General features: G+C 34.2%; 2 protein-coding genes across 2 annotated transcripts; both read right to left on the bottom strand.

Annotated features, from left to right (window-relative positions):
• Positions 1 to 179: 179 nt before the first annotated feature.
• Positions 180 to 9,725, bottom strand: LOC113117650 (ADP-dependent glucokinase-like). The gene is made up of 6 exons (XM_026286464.1): positions 9,455 to 9,725; positions 7,787 to 7,946; positions 5,101 to 5,291; positions 4,872 to 4,968; positions 4,636 to 4,772; positions 180 to 3,199 (listed from the first exon to the last, which is right to left on the bottom strand). Exons 1-6 carry the CDS (start codon positions 9,645 to 9,647, stop codon positions 2,529 to 2,531), a joined length of 1,449 nt encoding a protein of 482 aa, XP_026142249.1. The 5' UTR covers positions 9,648 to 9,725; the 3' UTR covers positions 180 to 2,528.
• A 1,072-nt stretch (positions 9,726 to 10,797) lies between these two features.
• On the bottom strand, positions 10,798 to 20,817 carry LOC113117649 (heterogeneous nuclear ribonucleoprotein U-like). Its single transcript, XM_026286462.1, has 14 exons — positions 20,251 to 20,817; positions 18,065 to 18,179; positions 17,188 to 17,261; positions 16,828 to 16,967; positions 16,642 to 16,741; positions 16,433 to 16,545; positions 15,582 to 15,845; positions 15,390 to 15,509; positions 15,186 to 15,314; positions 14,639 to 14,807; positions 13,734 to 14,006; positions 13,383 to 13,621; positions 12,851 to 12,946; positions 10,798 to 12,684 (listed from the first exon to the last, which is right to left on the bottom strand). The coding sequence occupies exons 1-14, from the start codon at positions 20,642 to 20,644 to the stop codon at positions 12,634 to 12,636; spliced, it is 2,277 nt and encodes a 758-aa protein (XP_026142247.1). The 5' UTR covers positions 20,645 to 20,817; the 3' UTR covers positions 10,798 to 12,633.
• Between the last annotated feature and the right edge of the window lie 936 nt (positions 20,818 to 21,753).

The following is a 21,753-nucleotide window of genomic DNA, read 5'->3' as shown; positions in this document are numbered from 1 at the left end:
AAATAAACGTTTTTGTTAACATAACGTGTGTGTACTGTGTGTGTGTGTGTGTGCGCGTGTATTAAGACACGTATACAGCATACATATTTTGAAAATATACATGTATTTACGTGTATATATTTATATTCGCAACTGAAATGACCGAAAGTCAATAAAATAATCAGAAATACACAGCAGTGTACCATAAATGGAATGTAATATTTTATTACACACAAATCCAAAGTCATTCAAAATTGAGTCTTTTCCCTTCAGAACAGCTGACAGACCACACAGGAACAAGACAAAAGAAGGAAAGAAAGAGATAAAGGCATTTCATAACAACTCATTTCCAGCACAACATTCAATACTCTTCCACCACCCTGTAATAAACAATTCCAATGCTACAACTGCTTTATACATGCATAAACCCTTAATATCAGTCACCTAACTCCCTCTTGAATTATGACGTTATGACGTTAAAAACATGAATCACATTCACAACAAAAGCATCTATTGCTGTTTTTCCGCACAAAAGATTCTTCAAATCGACCGGACCTTCAGTTGGTCAGTATGCTACAGGCTCAGATCTCATCTAGAATCACACCAGCTGCTCTCTGTCACAGATAAATTGGTTCAAACTCAAGTGTTGTGGATCTTAGACATCCAGGCTACTGTAATCCCTGAGACATATTTCATATATCAGCTGGCGAGCGTTTTAAAGCCCTCACTCTGATATCTCTCATAGGGTGGGACATCTTTAACATCCATCTCCTGTCTGATACCGGGTTACACTAGCACAGCCAAGAGCTCTAATGTATCCATCGCATAAATAAATGCAGGTATACAACATAATCTTGATGGACATCAATTAAGCTGGGTATATTTTTACAGGCACAGGAGGTAGGTAATAATTTGCACTCAGGGTGACTGATGGAAGATGTGACTGCAAGGAAGTCAGGGCCCAGATTTGCTTAGATGTTTCTGAATCTGTTAAAAGAGATGATTACACTATATTACACCAAAACTAGGATTATAACAGATATGATATCTCTGCGAGGTAAAAACACTACATAAATACATGAGGAAATAAGTGGTTTTGGCTTCCTATTGCATCGATGCCAAGAATAGTTCCTCGTTCGAACTCAAACATAACTAAAGTACTAAGATGAATGTCATGAAAGCATGGCCACGTCAAACTGTAAAATAAATTAAATTAAAATTACACATTTGATTTTTATAATGCTAAAGGCACAGAAATAACACAACTCTCCTTTTTTGTCTTTTTAGTTTTTTGACTTGAGTTTTAGTTGTAATTCCAATTATTTTCAATTTGAGAACACTATCATATATTTCTTTTATATTTTGGGGTGAAATATGACTGGGACACGTTCTCTCATGAGATACACCCACACAAGCTAAAATTACTATCCTTAAAACATTCCACTTCTCTAGAGTTAAAAATCGAGCCATGTTCCCTTAATTAAAAGGTGTTTGTTGTTTAATTCAAATTGTTTCCATGGTTGTGATAATGTGTAACTGCTCAATCCCTTGTGCTAAAGTGGAATATGATGCTGCTACGGACTTCAGTGGGTGGAGCATAAAACAAGCAAGCAATAATGTCCCACCAATGAGGATGGTTGGGATAGGATGTTAGGTAAAATATGGACCCCATAACACTTCAGTCATGCTACATTTATCTTAATTTCCATTTGATATTAACATAGTAGGCTACTGTGCATCTGCATTGATTGATTTCAGTCATAATATAATGAGCTCTGGGTGCTCATAAATTCTTCTGCATATTATTTCAAGACTACTGGCCCCCGTTTGATTAATGTGCGTGAAGTGAATGATTACGAAGCCATTTTAAGACATAAAGGTTCTGGATAGGAGTCAAGAAAAACAAGGAGAAAACAAAAACATATGACTTATAGGTGGGATAACTCTGTGAATCTCATTATGAAGTATCCAGATCATATTTCACACAAAAAAAATCAAAAATGATATTTAGCGTAATTAAATTATTATGTTTTTTTTTTTTAAATGATGGCATTGACATTATTTTCATGACAATTAGGCACATTTTCATGTATGTAATGACATGACATTGCATTTTCATCATATTCTCATTACTATAAAACAGTATTTTTTATTATATTACAATAAAAAATACTGTAGTAAAATGATTTTATGTAATTACATTTTCAAATGTAATTAAATGTTATTCATTTTTAAATGTAATTTAAAAATCTGCACAAAGACAACGCAGAAATGGGAATTAGATTTAAAAAATGTGATTAATTGTTAAGAAAATAATATTTATAAAATTATCAATTTCAAAAAATGTATAAAAGCAAAATCTCTCATTTGTTTCTTGTGATTTAAGGGCGAAATATAATGTGGATATGTTGTTGACAAGTTTTGTGAGATTCATCTAACTTTATATCAGCTGGACCCAACGTTTGTATTGCACACAATCTGTCTCGATGTGTTTCCAAAAAAAATTAAATAATAAAAAAACAAAAAAAACAAAAACAAACGACTCCTGTTCAGATCTGTAGTACAAGCCCAGCAGCAGAGATGTTGTCTCCTCCTCCAGCAGTCTGGTACACCTCAGTGCACACCAGCACAGGAGCCACGCAAACCTCATAGCCGTCCTCATCCCAGCAGGAAATAGGTCGAGATTCCTTGAGTGGAATTCTCGGACTTCCTTCTTGCCTGCTAACAGAGAACGATTCGTCCATGATCAGTCGCGCTTTACTGAGATCGATGTCTGGCGAGCCGCAGACATGGCGGTTGGCGGTCAGAGATGCTTTGGCCGTGGCCGACATCGTGTTCTTCCACTTGGAGCCACGTTTGACGATGATGGCCTGGAAAGCCAGCGTGTGGAGGTGAAGACGTGTGAGCGGCCGACCCGTTCCAGCTTCCTGGTGGCGCTGGTTTACCAGGCGGTAGAGTTCTCGCATCTGGTCCAGCACTGTAGCTACGCGTGGGTTGGGGTCGGAAAGCACGGTCAAGTTGCTGCCGCGGAAAAGGCTCAGGAGGTTCGGCAGCTCCTGCTCGTTCATGCCTAACGAGTCGGCGTGAGGAAGAACAAACTCTAGGAGATCTGACATCAGACTCTCATCTACGAAGCTGGCCATCTCGAAATGGACAGCGGTCTGCGGGGACGCGGAGGACAACATCTTCTCCAGCTTTCCCAGCAGAGCCTCACGCTCACCTATAGAAAACAGAGAGTTATTATAGATTCTCCGAATTAATGAACCAACTGAAGTCATCTGAATTCAAGTCGGTTGAGATGTTAAATGAATCGCGATACATTTATATAAACTCCCACCACCAATTGTATCTCTGAGGGAAATTGATTGCCTTTGAATAATGCATAATAAAGAAGCATTTATAACTGCAGCGCTGCTTTGTTTACAGCTGTAACCAAGGAAACACTGTATAGCTGCTGTTCCATAAGCGCCACCTGCTGTCAGAGAGTGAATTTGTATCTGATTCAGTATCCTTTAGATGTTGTGTGTACTATAGTTTCACAAAGCTAATGTCAGACTAGTCTGTTTTTGCTTCAAATTTCGAAATTATACAATCTAATTTAAATCAGAAACTGCTCATTGGTCTTTGTTTGGACCGTGATTAAAATGCAGTGAATGGCTCTAAGTTTAAATGGAAAGAGGACAGACAAAGCCTAAGCGTAAATTTTTTTTATTTGTAATATTTATGTTGTAACATTTCACAGTTTTGTTATTTGACATATTTAAATCTGCAGCATGTTATCTGACTTATAAAAAAGGACACTTTTTCATTTATAATTTGCCTTAAATCTCATTCTGTTAAAAAAAAAATGTAAGAAAATCATATGGGAAAATCAGTATTGTGATTTGTATCTCATCTTTAGTTGAATTAAGCATTACATCCCTATACTTAAATGGTTAATGGAAGATTAAGAGTGAAGTACACTGAAAAAAGGGCATACAAACAACATTTACTCAGAAATCACTAGTTTTTATGGCTACATTTTGAAGTAAAAGACTGAAATAGTAATTTCTTGTGAAATATACTCAATTTAAAAAAATTGATATACAACTTTAAAGAATGTTTTTACACACTGAAACGTTTTTACTTTGAAGCAAATCTCTCAATTAATTAAACATGAACCTAGTATTCGCTTATAAAATGTACTCCTACAGTCTTTGTTTTATTACTCTTTATATCCAGCTGCAATTAGCAAAACACTTTAAGCATTTTCACCTTTATATCTAAAGATTCCTAAAACACAGATTACCAACAGTTACCAAGCTGTGAAAATGTACAGCAGATATTGGTAAAACTAATTTCCCTCTAAGGCAGACGGAAAAGAAAACAAGTCACTTTGAGTGCTTCAAGTTGTTACAGTCAGTCTACTTTCCCAGGGGCAGCTGGGAAAACATGCTAATCTCACCACGTGACAGTACAGAGTTTAGTTTACCTCCAAACTGCCACTGATCCACACATGACATTTATAATTAATAAAATACATAAATAAAAAGTTTTATATTGTTATTTGAAAGTGAATTAAATACTGATTCGTTGAGCATTATGCAATGATGTTTGTAAATGTTATTAATGAAAGTTAATTTTAATTATTGCCCTTGTGTGTCTATATTCACTTACCTTTTTTGAAAGGGAAGCTGTCCATCATCTGTAATCCTCCTACAACAAGCAGATCTGGTTTGAAGCTGTTCAGCTTCTCCTGAAATTGCTCCATGGAGTCCAGATATGGATTATGGTCATCGCTATGGACAATATACCTACAGCAATGCAAGAAAAATAAAACACTTTAAACACTCACAGACACTTTCAAATGAAAGTACAGTTAAGATGTAAAATCTTAAAGTAAATCAGCCAACCTATTGGCCCTTCGGGAGGTGTACGGCCCCCATGTGGCACCTGTGGGATACTCCAGGATCAGGTGGATGTCTGGCTCATCCACTGTGTTTCCAGCCACTGAGGAGAGACACAATAATTCAATGCAATGATAAACATGGAAGTTCAGATTTTAAAGCATTCTTGTTATATTTACAATGTTGAATAGATAAGGCTTTTAGCATAAAGCTGAAAGTAAGAGCATTACAGCACCTGTGATGCGCTGTGAGAGGATATCTGTGAAGTCTGTGCTGAAACTGCCCCCTAAAAGCACATCACATCCTTCCAGCGCCATCCTGCTGGCCATGACAGGTGCATTTCCTCCTATTGACCACCTGTTCCCTGGTAACTCTCGAGAAGCCTCTACCAGCTCACTGAAGAGTGTGTCATTCATAACAAACCTCCTACAGAAGAGAACCAAAACACTGTCAGCTGAATAACAAACACTGCAGGTGCCTGATGATGGGAGAGCAGTTAACACTCACTGTTTACATTCAACTGTTGTTTTTAGCTCTGTATTATGCATGTACCATGCCATTTTTATGCATTAGTAATAACAGATTAGCTAGTATAAGTCAACACATTTTTCGTTTCCATGAGCACTGTTAGTTCCACAAAAAGTAATGTGATTTTTATATTAAGAAAATGTGTTTCACAATGTAATGAATAGTTGCTAACAAACTAAAAAATCATAAGAACATAGGTTTGTGTAGAATCTCAAAAATCAGCAACAGCCAGTTTATTAAATATTTGTTCTACATTGATAGATTGATTGATTTTTGTAACAACATAACCAGTAATTAATCATTCACATTAAGACCAAGAATATGTATATTTCCACTGATGTATGGTTTATTAGGATTGGACAATTCTTGGTCGAGATACAACTATTTAAATCATCTGGAATCTGAGGGTGCAACATATTGAGTCAAGGTTAAGTCTTATATGTGACCCTGGACCACAAAAAGATTTCTGAAAGCTGAATAAATAAGCTTTCCATTGACATTTGGTTTATTGGGATCGGACAATATTCGGCTGAGATACAGCTATCTGAAAATCTGGAATCTGAGGGTGCAAAAAAATCTAAATACTGAGAAAATCTACTTTAAAGTTGTCCAAATGAAGTTCTTAGCAATGCATTTTACTAATCAAAAATGAAGTTTTGATATGTTTACGGTAGGAGATTTACAATATATATTCATGGAACATGATCTATACTTAACATCCTAATAACCTTTGACATAAAGGAAAAAATAATTTTGACCCATACAATGTTTTTTTTTTTTTTTTTGGTAATTGCTAAACATATACTCAAGTGACTTAAGACCGGTTTTGAGGTCCAGGGTCACAAATAAAAAGTGAAATTTTCATTGCATTTAATTATAATTAACAATTTTTTGATTGGTTGGACTTTCATTGGATCATTGTTCAAATGAACACTGTTTTAATAGCGGTGTTTTGACAACTGCAACTTCAACATATTTTCGTACAAAACGCACTTCAAAAGCTTTTACAGAATCTGCAAGTTTAAAAGGCTCTCCAGCCGAAAAGAATGAAAAGAAAAATGCCTCTATGATTGATGGTTATTATCTAAAGGAGAACCAGAAGCACTCACGTCTCCAAAAGCTTCTGTGTCACTTTGGCAGTAGTAACTGTAAATTACACTCCACTCAGACACGGCTCAAACAGCACTATGCAGCGTCTCAACATAACTGCAATATTATCTTGAGAAGCCCGTCATTCCACTCTCAAGTGTGAATTCTGTTGCAGGACGCAGCTGCCATATTGCCAGCACAACAAAACTAAGAGGGTCTGACGAATTTCGGCTTAACACTTTAAAGGAACAGTTCACCCAAACATGAAAATACAGAACATTTGTGCACCCTGTATCCAAAATGTAGACAAGTTTGTTTCTTCATCAGAACAGATTTGGAGAATTGTAGCATTACATCACTTGCTCACCAATGGATCCTCTGCAGTGAATGGGTGCCGTCAGATTCAGAGTCCAAACAGCTGATAAAAACATCACAATAATCCACAAGTAACCCACACCACTCCAGTTATTCAAATTATATCTTATGAAGTGAAAAACTGCATGTTTGTAAGAAACAAATCCATAATTAAGGCATTTTAGCTTAAAACTAAATTTTGGACAAAATGCCAATCCATAATAATGCTTCCTCCAGTGGAAAACTCCATCTCATCTGTTCTCCTCTTTTTGCTACAAACAGTGCGTATTTCTTTCCTGATTTACTTTCACTGGAAAAAGCAATATTAGATAGTGGACTGATATTTAAACAACAATTTAAAGTTTAAAACCTCTTAAAATATTTCTTGTATTACAAACACAGTTTTCCATTTCTCAAGATGTTTATTAATGGACTCATGGGTCTACTTGTGGATTATTGCGATGTTTTTATCAGCTGTTTGGACTTACAATCTGACGGCACCCATTCACTGTTGAGCAACTGATGTAATGCAAATCTGTTTTGATGAAGAAACAAACTCATCTACATCTTAAATGGCCTGAGTGTAAGTACATTTTTAGCAGATTTTTGTTTTTGGATGAACTATCCTTTGAAATGAAATTATCCATATTTAATATTATTTCATTAATGTAACATTAGCTGTTTATAGTTAATGTAATGACCTACATCTGTGATTACCAGAGTAAATTAGTGGGGAAATCACAATTCACCTTGAAACCAGTTAATTTGTTTTAATTCCAACTGTTAATTATCAACTAACTCAAAACGGAAGATTGCAATCAGTTAAGCTATGCAAACTTTTTACAATTAAATGGGCTTCAAATGAAATAAATCACAACAGCTGTATTATGATACATTGCCCAATCTGTACAGTCCTGAGGGCTTTGTGAACATGCTTGAACGTCTCTCACTCTGATGCAGCTCCGGGGGAGAAAAAGTAAGCGAAACTCTGTGCCAGCTGCTCGGCGTTCTCAATGTAGTCATGATGGAGGGGCTGGTCTGTCGGCTTCAAACCCATTTTGTTCAGCAGTGTCACTCCATCAACTATAATATCCACACAGCCGCCAAAACCTGATAAGAGACAGTGAGATGACACACTTGAAATAATCTAATATTACAAAAAATTAATCTTTGAACCTGACTATTTAACAAAACGCATATAAATCATAGGTCATACAATATCTGAACAAACTGGATTCAATGCCATGCATAGTTGACTACACACTAAAGCAGACCGCAATAGACTGACAGATGCCAATGAAATCAGTGATCATGTTAACTTAACTGAGTCAGTGCATACAGAACTTCAGCTGATTGATTATCAATCCAATCAACAAAGATTCAATCAAGGGTTCCAATTGCATTGACTGTAATGTAAGCAACAAGTAAAATAATAGTACTGCAATGGGTTGTGTATGTGACTCAGGTTAATGATTGAAGACGTTTGGTAAACAAGGCTGAAACCTGGTTGTCTAAGTTGTTTTACCTCACAAGTACTCAGCACTTGTTTCTATAGTGTAAACCAACAAAAAAAAAAGAACATCAGCTTAGGCTTGATCCTTTAAGATAACAATATTTAGAAGCAAAACAAGCCATATTATCAGATAAAATAGTAACATGTGCAGTTGCAGATAGGAACACCAAGAAAAATGTGGCAAACTGATTATAAATAATTAGCTGTTATTTTAGTACAATTAGGATACTATTATAGTTTATATATATATATATATATATATATATATATATATATATATATATATATATATATATTAAAACTATAATAGTATCCTAATTATATCCTAATCTGTTTTATTATAATTTCATTTAAAATGTTTGTAGTTTTATTTTGTTTTTATGTAATTTTTTGTGTATATATATATATATATATATATATATATATATATATATATATATATATATATATATATGTTTACATAGTTTCAATTAATTGTTTTTTTATTTACAGAAAATTCAAATAAATACAAATTAGAAACATTTCCTTGGCAACTAGATGAAATTAAACAAGTTTAAATTATTTTCTTTCAGCAAGTTTTTTTTATTTATTTATTTATTTTTTAAAGGGTTTTAGTTTTAGTTTACTATAATAACCCCAGTTCAAATTAATAATTATTACTGTACTGTAAATAATTAATACAAACTTAAAAAAGAAACCAATACAATTCAGTCACAAAAACTAAAAATCAATACATATTAATACATTAAATGTGTACAATTGTTAATTTAAAAATACAACTTTATTACATACATTTGTATTGTTTTGAGAAATGCAAAATTGCAAAATTCATACTTTACTCAAAAGATGCAAATCTAGTATATAAAGGTATAACTGTATTATTACGTCAATTAGTTAATATTTTATTATTAAAGTTCACTTATAAATATATATTTTTAAATAATGAGTTTATCTAAAAAAATAAATACAAAGTAAGTAATGTTATAATATTTACATATTTTGAACTTTGAGAACTGCAGAATTTATTCCAATCAAGCCTATGCACTGCATATCATAATTATTTGTTGCATGCTGTTAAGTGCACTCAAAAGTCTGTACTCTGTACCTATAGCCACTCGCGGTCTGGACACGCCGTTCATGCCCACTTTCTGCTCGGCGCGCAGCAGTGAAGACAGAACCGCGTCCAGTCTGTCGTCCAGAACCGAGCTGTCCGGCGAGCGCAACCAATACGCCACCAACACCACTGCAAGTGACAGAAACAAGCCATATTTGACACCAGAGCGCAGCTCAATGGCCATTGCAGATGTATAAACACACTCCTGCCTCCTCTCTTTCTTCCTGAGCGACTATGTAATGATGAATCAGGGGGCGGATGTTTTTTCTAAGAATAAAAATATAAGAGGATAGAAGGGCGTGAGTATTTCAATATAAGCACAGCTAAGCTCTCTCTCTCTCTCTCTCTTTCTCTCTCTCTCGCTCTCTCTCTCTCTCTCTCCATAATTACTTAGTTGTTACTTAAACTGTGTATTTGTCATGTAGGTATTGCATTAAATATTATTATTTGGACTGCTATTAAAAGACCACGTAGACTCGTTGTCACGTGGTATTTGTTACCTTTCTCCGCGCTATTCGGATGGACCAATCAAAATCTAATCATGTTATAGAGATTGTTTTATTGAAGATTTGAAGTTTTAAAAAAGTTAGGTAAATACAAAAAACACGTGTATGTAATAGATATATTTACTTTATTGTAATTTAAATGGTGTAAATAAATAAATAAAAAACGTTATGAGGTTTGAATGGGGGTTGATATGGGTTTGGGATATTTGAGCCGGCTAGCGCCCTCTGGAGGAAGAACAATAGACTGTACAACATTTGTGTATTTGCCTCCCAATGTCACTTTCCCCTCAGTGGGTCTTATAAGAACTGAGTCATATCCGATAGTTTTGTTTCATAATAAAAGTCCAACATCTAATTGGTTACAGACCACTACGCATATATACATAAGTATTTAAAGATGAAATAACACACTGAAGGATTTTGTAATGTTGTTACAAATTTTACAAACAGGCATGAAATGTGATATTGCTCCTCATTGGGATTGTGCTTGACTCAGCAAACAGCCTGCCATGAATGGATCTGGTTTCAGTGTAACTACATCTTATTCATCTGGCAGAGGCAGAGCTATACATAAACAGAAGGCTTGAGTGTTATATTTCTGCATGGATATGCCTATGGCATAGTTTCTGGAATTTTGCTTAGTTGCTTAGTCCTAGATAGATAGATAGATAGATAGATAGATAGATAGATAGATAGATAGATAGATAGATAGATAGATAGATAGATAGATAGATAGATAGATAGATAGATAGATAGATAGATAGATAGATAGATAGATAGATAGACACACAGACAGACAGATACATGATAGATAGATGATACACAAAAGACAGTTATCTTCAAACTTTATTATAATTTAAAAACAATTTATTTCCAAGAGAATGCATGGAATAAGTTACTAATTTCATCTTTTTCTCATTTGATTAAAGGTGTAATACAAAACATTGCAAGGTATAAAAAGAAAGACGGAAAAAGTTCTACATTACAAAGTGTTATGATTTAAACTGAATATTTCTGAAATATAACATCAAGACAAACTTCAGTTAAGACCAGACAGTACTTTTAAAGTAGTAACATTATATGTTCTGAATATCTGACATTTCTTTAGCCAACAATAGGTTGAACACATTTGTCATTGCATCATAAACATAGAGGACATTTTAACAATCCTGACATTAGATTTTTTGCAAAATAAAATAAATAAATAAAAATGTATACGCATATTTCAGTCACTGAAGAACAGAAGGACAAGTAATCATCCTATTAGTAAAATTGAATAGCTAGGCAATAGTGTTTCTTTTGTGGGAATTCTAGATAAAAGAAAGAAACCTATGAACATGTTAATATTTGCATTTGTTTGCAGTTACAATAATTACATTTTTTCCATTAAAGCATTAGAAAATCAGTCTATTGTTAACAGTCCACAATGGCATCCTGGCATCATTTGAGAGCTTAACTATAAAGACAGCACTATTATAAAATAATTGTATTATCACTGTTTTATTATGTAAGATGATGTAGTTCAAAATTCTAGTTGATTGCTATAATTTTAAAGCAGTCTACCAATTTTTACAGGCCTTTAATAATTGGTGTCACATCTAAGGTTGTGTTAAACAGGCATACACTTAAAAGAAAAGAAAAGAATAATAATATGTTAGGATTTTCAACCGAAGTTAAAATCATTAAGGAGCAGTAAGCCGCATTTCAAAATAATACATTAAATTTATTTTAATAAAATGCACTTAAAGCAAAATCCAAAACCCAAAACAATAAAAGCATATTTTTGCTTTTATATTTAGTGGCAAAGAATAAAAAAATATGTTTATTGTTCCCTACAGAAAATGGTTTTATAAAGCCTTGCTTGTCCTCAAAAATATTTAACCACACTGAAAAAAAAACATGTAAAACAAGACATTGCTTTTCTACACTGGACAGATTTTACAGATACAGATTGTTTAGCACCTACTTCATTTTTGTAAAGGCAACGGACTGCTTTTAAATCAACACTTTCTAAATTCAGTTAAATTCCAATCCAATGAATAGATTTAAAACACACACACACACACACACACACACACACACACACACGCACACACACACATACATACACATTGTCACACAACTGTCATTGAAATGTTCATTTTCTTTATACAGTCTGCAAAAGCTGACTAGACCTTATATACAAGACTTACTCCAAATTTCAGCATCTTAGTTTATAGTTTATATGTTTCATGTTCTTTTAAATAAAAATATTATTGCAGCAGGACAGAGTTTCTTCATATAACTGCAAAGTGCCTTGACAACCTTTATGTTATGGAGGTTTACTGCTACACAAAGATTCACACGAGTCTAATTAAATAAAATTCTGAACCCTGAAATTGAACCCTGTTCACCCTGTTTTTAAAGACAAACATCCCAACCTGAAGTAATTCTGAGGTTCCTGAATTAAACCGCAATGTCACGCGAACCTGCGGTCAAAGACAAACGTAAAATATTAACTTATAAAACTGTAACAGGTCACCTGTAGAGTTCTGAAAGCTCCCAATATGAAATGTCCTATTGAAATCTGTACAAAAACAAAAAGACAGTAGATAAAATGAACATTTGACTTCTGAAGTTAAAGCTGATGCTCTTCATGTGATATCAGTTCATCAGAGCTATGATTCAGTAATATCCAGGATGGTACTGCTGACTCCATGGTTTCTGATTCCAGAACTAATGAAGACAAAGATACAGAGAATTAAAGGATGAAATGTGATTACATTTTAATAGTTTGAGCAAATGTTATATATAAAAAAATAAAAAAATAAATCATATATAAATAAATTATATCTGTACTTCATTATATAAATAATATTAAATATTATTTGGAGGGACTTACCCCTTGTTGCCAGCTTTGGTTGAAAGCTTGTGCTTTGTTCATGCTAAAGTTGCCATTTTTAAAACCTCGATTATTTCCTCCTCGACCTCTGAATTTCTGTGGAAACAGAATGTTTGTGTAGTAATGCTCTTAATGCACTTTTAAAATAAACTACAAAACATAATATGCTTGTAACAGTTCTGTTAGGTTGGACTCTCAGGGTATTTTTATAAACAGTTTTTCCTTCCATTGAAAAAAAAATCTTTGTCCATATGAAGACGAGAAAGCATGCTATGAAGCACTGTCCAGAGCATACCAAGCCAACAGGTGGCGATATACTCTCATCCATAAAGCCATTTTGGCCAATCAGAAGCCTGAAAAAGTTTCCAGTAGGCGGAGATTACAGCACAGGCTCTGACATCACAAAAATCTCTGGTTTCGCTGCCTACAAAATACATCTTCAACTGCAGTTTTCTGAAAATCCTCACAAGACCGCAAGTGTGGGTATTTGGACAAGGCATAAAACTAGTCTACATCATCACAGATCTCTCACCTGGTTGAAGTTGCCCCGGTTAGCCCCTCCCCCTCGTCCCATGTTTCCCCTGTTCATGGCTCCTCCTCTGTTGCCCATGTTAACCATATTGCCACGTCCAGGTCCCGGCCTGGGGGCACCATCTCTGTTAGGCATCCTACCGCCGCGGTTGAAACCGCCCCGGTTGAAGCCTCCTCGGAAGGCAGGGGGAGGAAGAAAGCCTCTTGGTGGTCTGCTGAACCCACCACGAGGTCCAGGCACTGACAAACAATTAAAAATCAACAGTGTATTATTGAATTTATACACATACTGCTATACAAACAAGTATATAAGGAGTAAAAAGAAACATTTTGCTCATCTGAAATGGCGTACCACCCCTAAAGTTGCCTCGGTTTTGAAAGCCTCCTCGTCCTCCCCTCTGACCCTGTCCTCCTCCACCACGGTTGAACAGATTTTTGCCTCCTCGTCCCCGAGTGCCTCCCCTCTTTGGTTGAACCCCTCCCTGGTTGGGCTTCTTCTCAGGAGGAAGGGAGTTTTTGCTCTCCTCCTTGTATTGTTCAAGAAGTTTGGCAGCAGCTTCCTTCTGCAGCTCCACATAAAGCACTTCACCGAAGCACTCACCTTCCACAGGCAGCGTGTACATTCCTGCAAAACATTACAGTGTTATAGTGAGGCATTTTGGGAGTTTTGTGAATTGCACACCAGTGTTTTTATGGTCAACTAAAATTAAAAGTATTACTTAAACTTTTAAACTTGTTTCATAAAATAAAATGTAAAACTTAAAAATTAATTTTGCTTTTGTAACTGAAAAAAAATGTTTATGTTAAAATACAAAAATTACTAGAACTAAAACTTTAATAAAAAACATAATAAAGATTAAAACAATATATTATATAAACAAAAATAAAGCTTATAAGTTAAATTTGGACCTGGCAACTAACTGAAAAAAAAAGTTTATTAAAATTTCTAAAATTAGTATAACAACTAATTAATAAAACTACTCACTGAAATAAAATTCAGAAAGAAAATTTAAATAATAAAATATAAGACTTCAGAATAAATAAATAAAAATAATTTTTGCCCTGACAACTAATTTGAATAAAATAAGTTTAAGTTGAAGTAATAAAATGACATAAAAATACAACTGGAATAAAAAATAAACTATATATTTGGTACAAAACTTAATATAACTTACTAAAACTTTGTAAATACCATAATAGCATTTAAAGACTACTAAAATAACACAATTGCACGGTGGCTCAAGAAAAAATTTTTACCCTTCATTTTTAGGACTGCATGTTCCGGTACATCTTTGCCATCTGTTTCTGCCTTTTTCTGAGTCCTCTGTATATATTCCTCATCTGTCGGACAGACTACCACTGCTTTACGCTGGAAACCAGCAAACAGGCACATTTTCCTTCTCTGAGCTGGTGCTGATACATTAGTCTAAAGGGAAATATTTAGAGGTCAGTGTTCTCAGCAGATGGTATAATGATCATGCACTGAAGAAATGACATGAAAAATAAATGTATTAAGAGCAAGGTTTATAGAGAGATTCTAATATGTGACCCTGGTCCCCAATATTTAGATTTTTTTTAAACCCTCAGATTCCAGATTTTGGAACAGTTAAATCTCAGGTAAATATTGTCCAATCCTAATAAACCATACATCAATGGAAAGCTTATTCAGCTTACAGATGATCTCAATAAAATTAATGATAAATCTCAATAAAAAAATTGACCCTTATGACTGGTTTTGTGGTCAAGGGTCACATATGCTTTGATTTTGATAAGTATTTATACACTAGAGATTATATTTAGTCACCTGGTCAAGTATGTAGTTGCGTTTCTTCCGTGCCGCGATCTCGATGAATTTCCCGAGGAAGAGGGGAGCACGCTGAGATATTGCTGAAAGCTTTGTGACATCTTTCATCTGTCGCTTCAAACTGGAAATCTGAATTTCAACAGAAAAATAACACTGAATATGATCTTTATATTGTCTAAAAAATGATCTAATGTCAGCACTCACCATCATCTTCTCTATGATTGTGTTTGTTCCAAGAATGTTGTATTTTCCAGGATTGGCTTGGGTGTGCTTTGTAACCCACTCGGTTTTTCCCGATCCAGGCAGACCGACCATGACAATCACCTTTGAAGATTTATAGCAGATTTAGATGAGGCTCTTTAATTATCATGTCAGTGTTTCAGGTATGAAACCAACCTCACAGTCTTTCTTGGTCTCGGGACCCTTCGGTCCTCTGATTCGATCACACACAGGGATCTGCTGCAGGGGCGTAAAGCCGTCAGGTTGGGGGAAAAATGGGGTTTCACACTGGCCGAAGTTGAACTCAACCGCACAGTTGTGGCAGAGGACGTGAGGGAAGAACGGCTTTCCCTCCAACTCATCCTTACTGACTGTGAAAGCTGTTCCCAGATCCTGGCCATTCTTGGAGTAGGAAATTTCCACTTCTTCACCATCAAAGTTCTGCCAAATAAACACAGCAACTATGATGTACTGCACAGTGACCAACAGTACACAGACACACCACACCTGCTGAACATTTCATTCACAATGTTGAGAACTTAAAACACTGAAATATTAAACAAATATTTATATATAAAAAAAGAAATTAAAATTGAAGAAATTGAAATATTGTATAAATATAATACTTTATTTCTTATTTACTTTAAAATAAATGATTTTCTATTTTTATATATTTTAAAATTCAATTTATTACTGTAATGCAAAGCTTAATTTTCAGCATCATTACTCAAGTCTTCAGTGTAACATGATCCTTCAGAAATCATTCTAATTGCTGCTCAAGAAACAGTTTTAATATTAATGTTGAGAACTGTTGTGCTGCTTAATATTCTTTGACAAATATAAAATAGAAAGAACAGCATTTATCTAAAATATAAATCTTTTGTAAGATTACAATGCTGCCGTGTTTAAAAAAAAAATGAATTTCTTAAAAATAAATAAATAAATAAAATCTTAATTTCCCCAGAATTTAACAATATGAAAACAATTAGTAATTGCACAGAGATTTAAAACTAAGCATTGATACTTACAATAAAGCAACCCACAACATCGTTCTCATCAAAAGCTTCCCCAAAGTCCTCTGCCACACTGTTGCAGGTTTTCTTGGTCTTAGATGAAAAGCCATAAGAGTGTGCTTCCTCCCCTGTAAATATATATAGGGCAAAAAAACACTCAAATGACCTGATGAATTTATTATATCAACTCCAATAGATTCCTGCAAGAAATCAAAGACCCTCACCTAGCAGAAGAGAGCTACCGGCCAGTGACCAACCCACCAGAACGTCATGAATCTCAATTCCTTTACTGGAAATGTGTTTTACAGGAATCTTCTCGATAATCTGATGCAAAGATATGCAAAAACAAGGCTAAGTGCGTGACAGGACAGTTATATATAGTATAGATCAGTTTAAGGCAGTGCTCTAACCTTCATTTCGAAGCAAGCCTTGCCCTTCGCCACACCGTAAGACGCTCGTCCCCCGGCCCACAGGTAAGCAAAGCTCTCCATCGTGAGTGAGGAGGCACTATACCGATCCCGGGACACCTTGAAGTGCAGGTCACAGTTGTCTGTGGAACATAAGAGACGGACACTTTTTAGTGGCTTTAAATCCTGTTTGCAAATGTTTAGAGAAACAAATGAGAAGAACAAATATTCTACTCTAAACTTTTAAAAACCTCACTGAACATTTTAGACTTTATAGAAATATAATCTGCATGTTACGCTATTCAGAGTTTATTTGACTAAACCTATATCTGAGCAGAATTTGTGTGGGATCATCATACTTACAGGTGTCCAAACACACAGTAGTGTCATCAAACTCTTCGTCCTCTTCCTGCAGTGGAGGCTGGGGAGACTTTGCCCTAAAGGGAACCATCAAAAAAACAACAACTATAAAATTCAGTCAAATTCAGTTCAGAGCCATTAGAAGATCCCATTGAGCTCTGTTTGGATTTTAAATATGTTCCAACGGACTATTTTTAGCGGTGTAAAACATTTGCTTTTCGCAATAATTCTGCATATTTATATGAACTATTTTCTAATAAACTGTTAAATAAAAATCATGAAAATGTGACCATAATTTGGGATATACACACATAGTACAATCTTAACCATGTACATGGTAATAAACTAGTTCATAAATAATAATAATAATAATAAAAAGATAAGATTTCATTTGAAATATTTTAAAGTTAAAACACTTTTCACTTTTACTTATTGATTTAACATAATAATAATAATAATAATCAATTATTATTTTTATTATAGAAAAGGCAATACATCATCGATAAATAAATAAAAACACATTTAAATTCAATTAACCATCAAAAACATAAAACTATATTAATATGATACATACAAACCAATGATAATACACCAGAAGGAAATAAATCACACAAACATTATCAGATAAAGATTTCCTTCCTTTAACAGCCCAAGATCTGACCTAGAAACATGATTCTTAAGGAAAAGATACCACTTTGTTATGAGGTGACAGATTATAAGCTTAAAGTCATTTAAACAGTCAGTCAAAATGTGTGTTTCTTTGCACTGATGTGGAACAGCATGTCAGGTTTGGCTCTTTACTGCCAAAACTGCTCTAAAATAAATCTTTAAGGTGCAGTGGAACCTCAGGAGTACCAGAGGACGACTGCACATTTCTTACCGGCTGTATTTGCTTTCTTCAATAAATTCAAAGTAGCCCCTTCCATGTTCATCTCGGCGCCTCTTTACACCCTTCTTATTCTTCTGTTCACCATTCTTGTCTTTGTCCGCATCTCCTTTGGAAATAAAACAATAAATCATAAGGAGGCGTACCTCCCCGCTGGACGCATCATGATGTAACATGATGGTCCATATAATTACTAGAGGATTCCTAGTTATTTTGGTTGTGCATGAACTGCAATTACCAGTATTTCATGTTTTAAATTAAAGGAGCATTGCCTTACAGTGCAGTTTGCACACTGTAGTGGGGACAAACAGGAGGTTGCTGCCAAGACATCAGCAAACTGTGCAATTTTGAGCTAAGTAACACACATTTTCATATTCACATTGCATGCATCTTGAAGAAAGGTCTTACAGTGTGTGCAAATATTGAAGGCACATTTAGTAAGGGGCAAAACTCACATGCACCTCTTTCCCTATGAGTGCAATGTGCTTGACAGAACAAAATTAGGTAACACTTTAGAATAAGGTTCCATTAGTTAATGTTAGTTAACTACTTTTGTTAACATGAACTAAGCAAGAACAATCCTTCTACAGCATTTATAAGTCTTAGTTCATGTTAATTTCAACATTTACTAATGCATTATTTAAATCAAAAGTTGTGCTTGTTAACATTAGTTAATGCACTGTGAATTACCATGAACTAACAATGAATAACTGTATTTTCATTAACTAACATTAACAAAGATGAATAAATACAGTAATAAATGTATTATTCATTGTTTGTTCATGTTAATTAATACATTAACTAACATTAACTAATGGAACCTTATTCTAAAGTGTTACCCAAAATTATTATGAGTAATATGCCATCATTTTAGATGTAAATATGGATGATAAATAGACTCTCATAGGAATTAATATTAATTTAATGACAACATAAATTTAAAGGTTAATGGTTGCATTTCTAGGCTGGTAGTCCAGAAAGATACTGAGCTCGAACCCCTAACATCACATTACCTCAAGGTGGAGACAGCATCTGCTAAATGTAGACAAAGAATAACAATGTCCTAACATGAGGACCTCATTTGGATACTCGGGGCAGACAGAGTAAAACAAATGAACTGAGATCATTAAGCACAGATTCCATCTGGAGTTTTTATCATTTGTGTCTTCAGCATCCTGTTGCAGCTCAGATCCTCGAGAGCCTATGCTCAGCCAATAAAGACCAGTGTTCACTATTAAGGGTCATTCTCAGGTAACGGTCCCATTTGTGCCTGAAAATGCCAGGATTTTAAATTTGCACATCATTTGATTTGAATCAGTAACTTATGAACTGAAAAGAAAATGTTTAATGCAAATCATGACAGAAAAAAAACTAGTTTCTCCTGAATCAGAAGAATCTCTCGTTCAATTTGATATATTGTATAACATCTACACCAGCTTTACATTTACATGCTTTAAAACGAGTAATGCTGACCATAAATATAGAAGTAGAGTTCTACTTTTGAGTTAAATTAACTTACATATAGCCAATAAATATGTAAATATTAAAGTTTGAAACATTTAGGGCAAATGATGAATAATAAAAAAATAAACATTAAATGAATAAAAAATAAAATAAAAAATACACATTTATTTGTTTTTTTACTGATTGATTGCATGACACTTTATAAAGTTAGATCTATTAAAATAAAGTAAAATGTACACGTGTAGTACACCAGTGGCACCATCTCCTGGAGCATGATATATGACATCTACACAAGCTTTCATCTGCATGCCTAAAAACTAAAAATAGTATGGCTGACCATGAATATAGAAGTAGATTTTAATTTGTAGCCAATAAATATGGCAATATTATATCAAATTTTGAGATACAATTAAATAAAAATGAAAAATAAACAAAAATTTATTAATTAAATGTTAAAACATAATAAAATATTTTTTTGTATTTATTTATTTTTGTCTTTTGCAATTAATGTAACTGTAATGTGAATTCGTTTAGTATTCTGTTAACTGCATGAGGAGTAAGTCAAAAGAACACAACTGGGACACCAGCAGCATCAGCTCCGGAGAATGACATCAAATCCTGAATGCTCTCGTCTCGGCTGTCACAATGAATTATTCTACCATAGCAGCCCAAATATATAAAATATGAATTGCACAAGCATCATCACGTAATCTCACCCTCGCCAGGGCCCATGTCGAGAGCCACCTCATCCTCGTCAAATTTCTCCATCTCCTCATCGTCTTCTTTAAGCAGCACATCTTCATCTTCATCTGATTTATCCACCCCGGCGTCCTCCTCCTCCTCCTCCATGTCATCATCCTGCTGCTCCTCATCCTCCGCGTTATCTCCATCCTCCTCATCAGCCTCCATACTCTCTCCAGCCAGATCTTCCTCGAGGTCTCCGTCCTCGTACTGTCCCTCAGCTCCGTTGGTGGACAGCGCGTCCTGATCCAGGGCGGCCTGCAGCCGCTCCATCAGCTCAGCCTTCAGCCCTTTATCACTCAGACTCCTCTTCTTCAGCTCGTCCTTCAGCTCGTTCACTTTCAGCTTCTTCACATTCAGCGAGCTCATCTTGCCGTTTTGATCCTTTCTATGTATCTTTAGACGTTATTGCTCAAATGTATGAAATATGACCAGGCAGAGCAGGTTAAGAGCGGACTGTCCGGAGACGCTCGATGCGGTCACTGATGGGCAGCAGTCAGAGCAGAACGGGGCCAGCTGAGCCTTATTTAATCTACCGTAATACACATGATACACGCGCAGAATACCGTAAATATCGCTACAGCTATGGCATATGCATTAGAGAGAAGATCAGTATTCAGGTAACTATAGTCACTTTCATATGTTCAGAAAATGAAAATAAACAAATATGGTAAAGTAAATATACAGTTTTATGTATGGTTTACTGGAAAATAAATTAAATACTTATTTAATATTGTAGTATCGTTTTCATTTCCAATGCCACAAAAGCCCAGTCTTTTTCTTACTTGAGAAATTTGGTTTTCAAAACATTTACAAAACAATTAGTCACTTTCCATATGTACAGAAAATGCAGTAAATAAATAAATAAATACAGTACAGATAAGGAAAATACTATCCATTGTAAGTGTTTATAGGCTAATTATATATATATATATATATATATATATATATATATATATATATATATATATATATAGTATTTAGTTATTTTCTTAAAGGCTATATGCATTTTATAAAAAATATTTTAATTTAATATTTATAATATTGATAATTTCATATTATTTTAAAAGATGCTGAAAAAATTGCATAATTCAAAGCCACAAGAGCACATAAATGTAGTAAATAAACATATCAACATTGCCAAAGAACAATTTCCTACAGAACTACAATTCGTATAACCTTTTCTATATATCCTATATATATATATATATATATATATATATATATATATATATATATATATATATAATATTATACAAGTGTATTATATATGTATTTAAGATAAATTTGGTTTTCTAAACAATTACAGTCAGTTTTCATATGTACATAAAATGCAGTTAATTAATAAATATTAATACATATATTTAAGATATGGCAAATATATAGTAAAAACTATTTTATAAATGTCTTTTTTATTTTCTTGAAGGCTATAATGATACTTATTTTTTATTTATTTTTTTGTTTTAAAATGTGAGACA

This window comes from Carassius auratus, chromosome 17, assembly GCF_003368295.1.
Source record: "Carassius auratus strain Wakin chromosome 17, ASM336829v1, whole genome shotgun sequence".
NCBI classification, from domain to species: Eukaryota; Metazoa; Chordata; class Actinopteri; order Cypriniformes; family Cyprinidae; genus Carassius; species Carassius auratus.
This window is presented reverse-complemented; position numbering and strand designations above follow the sequence as displayed.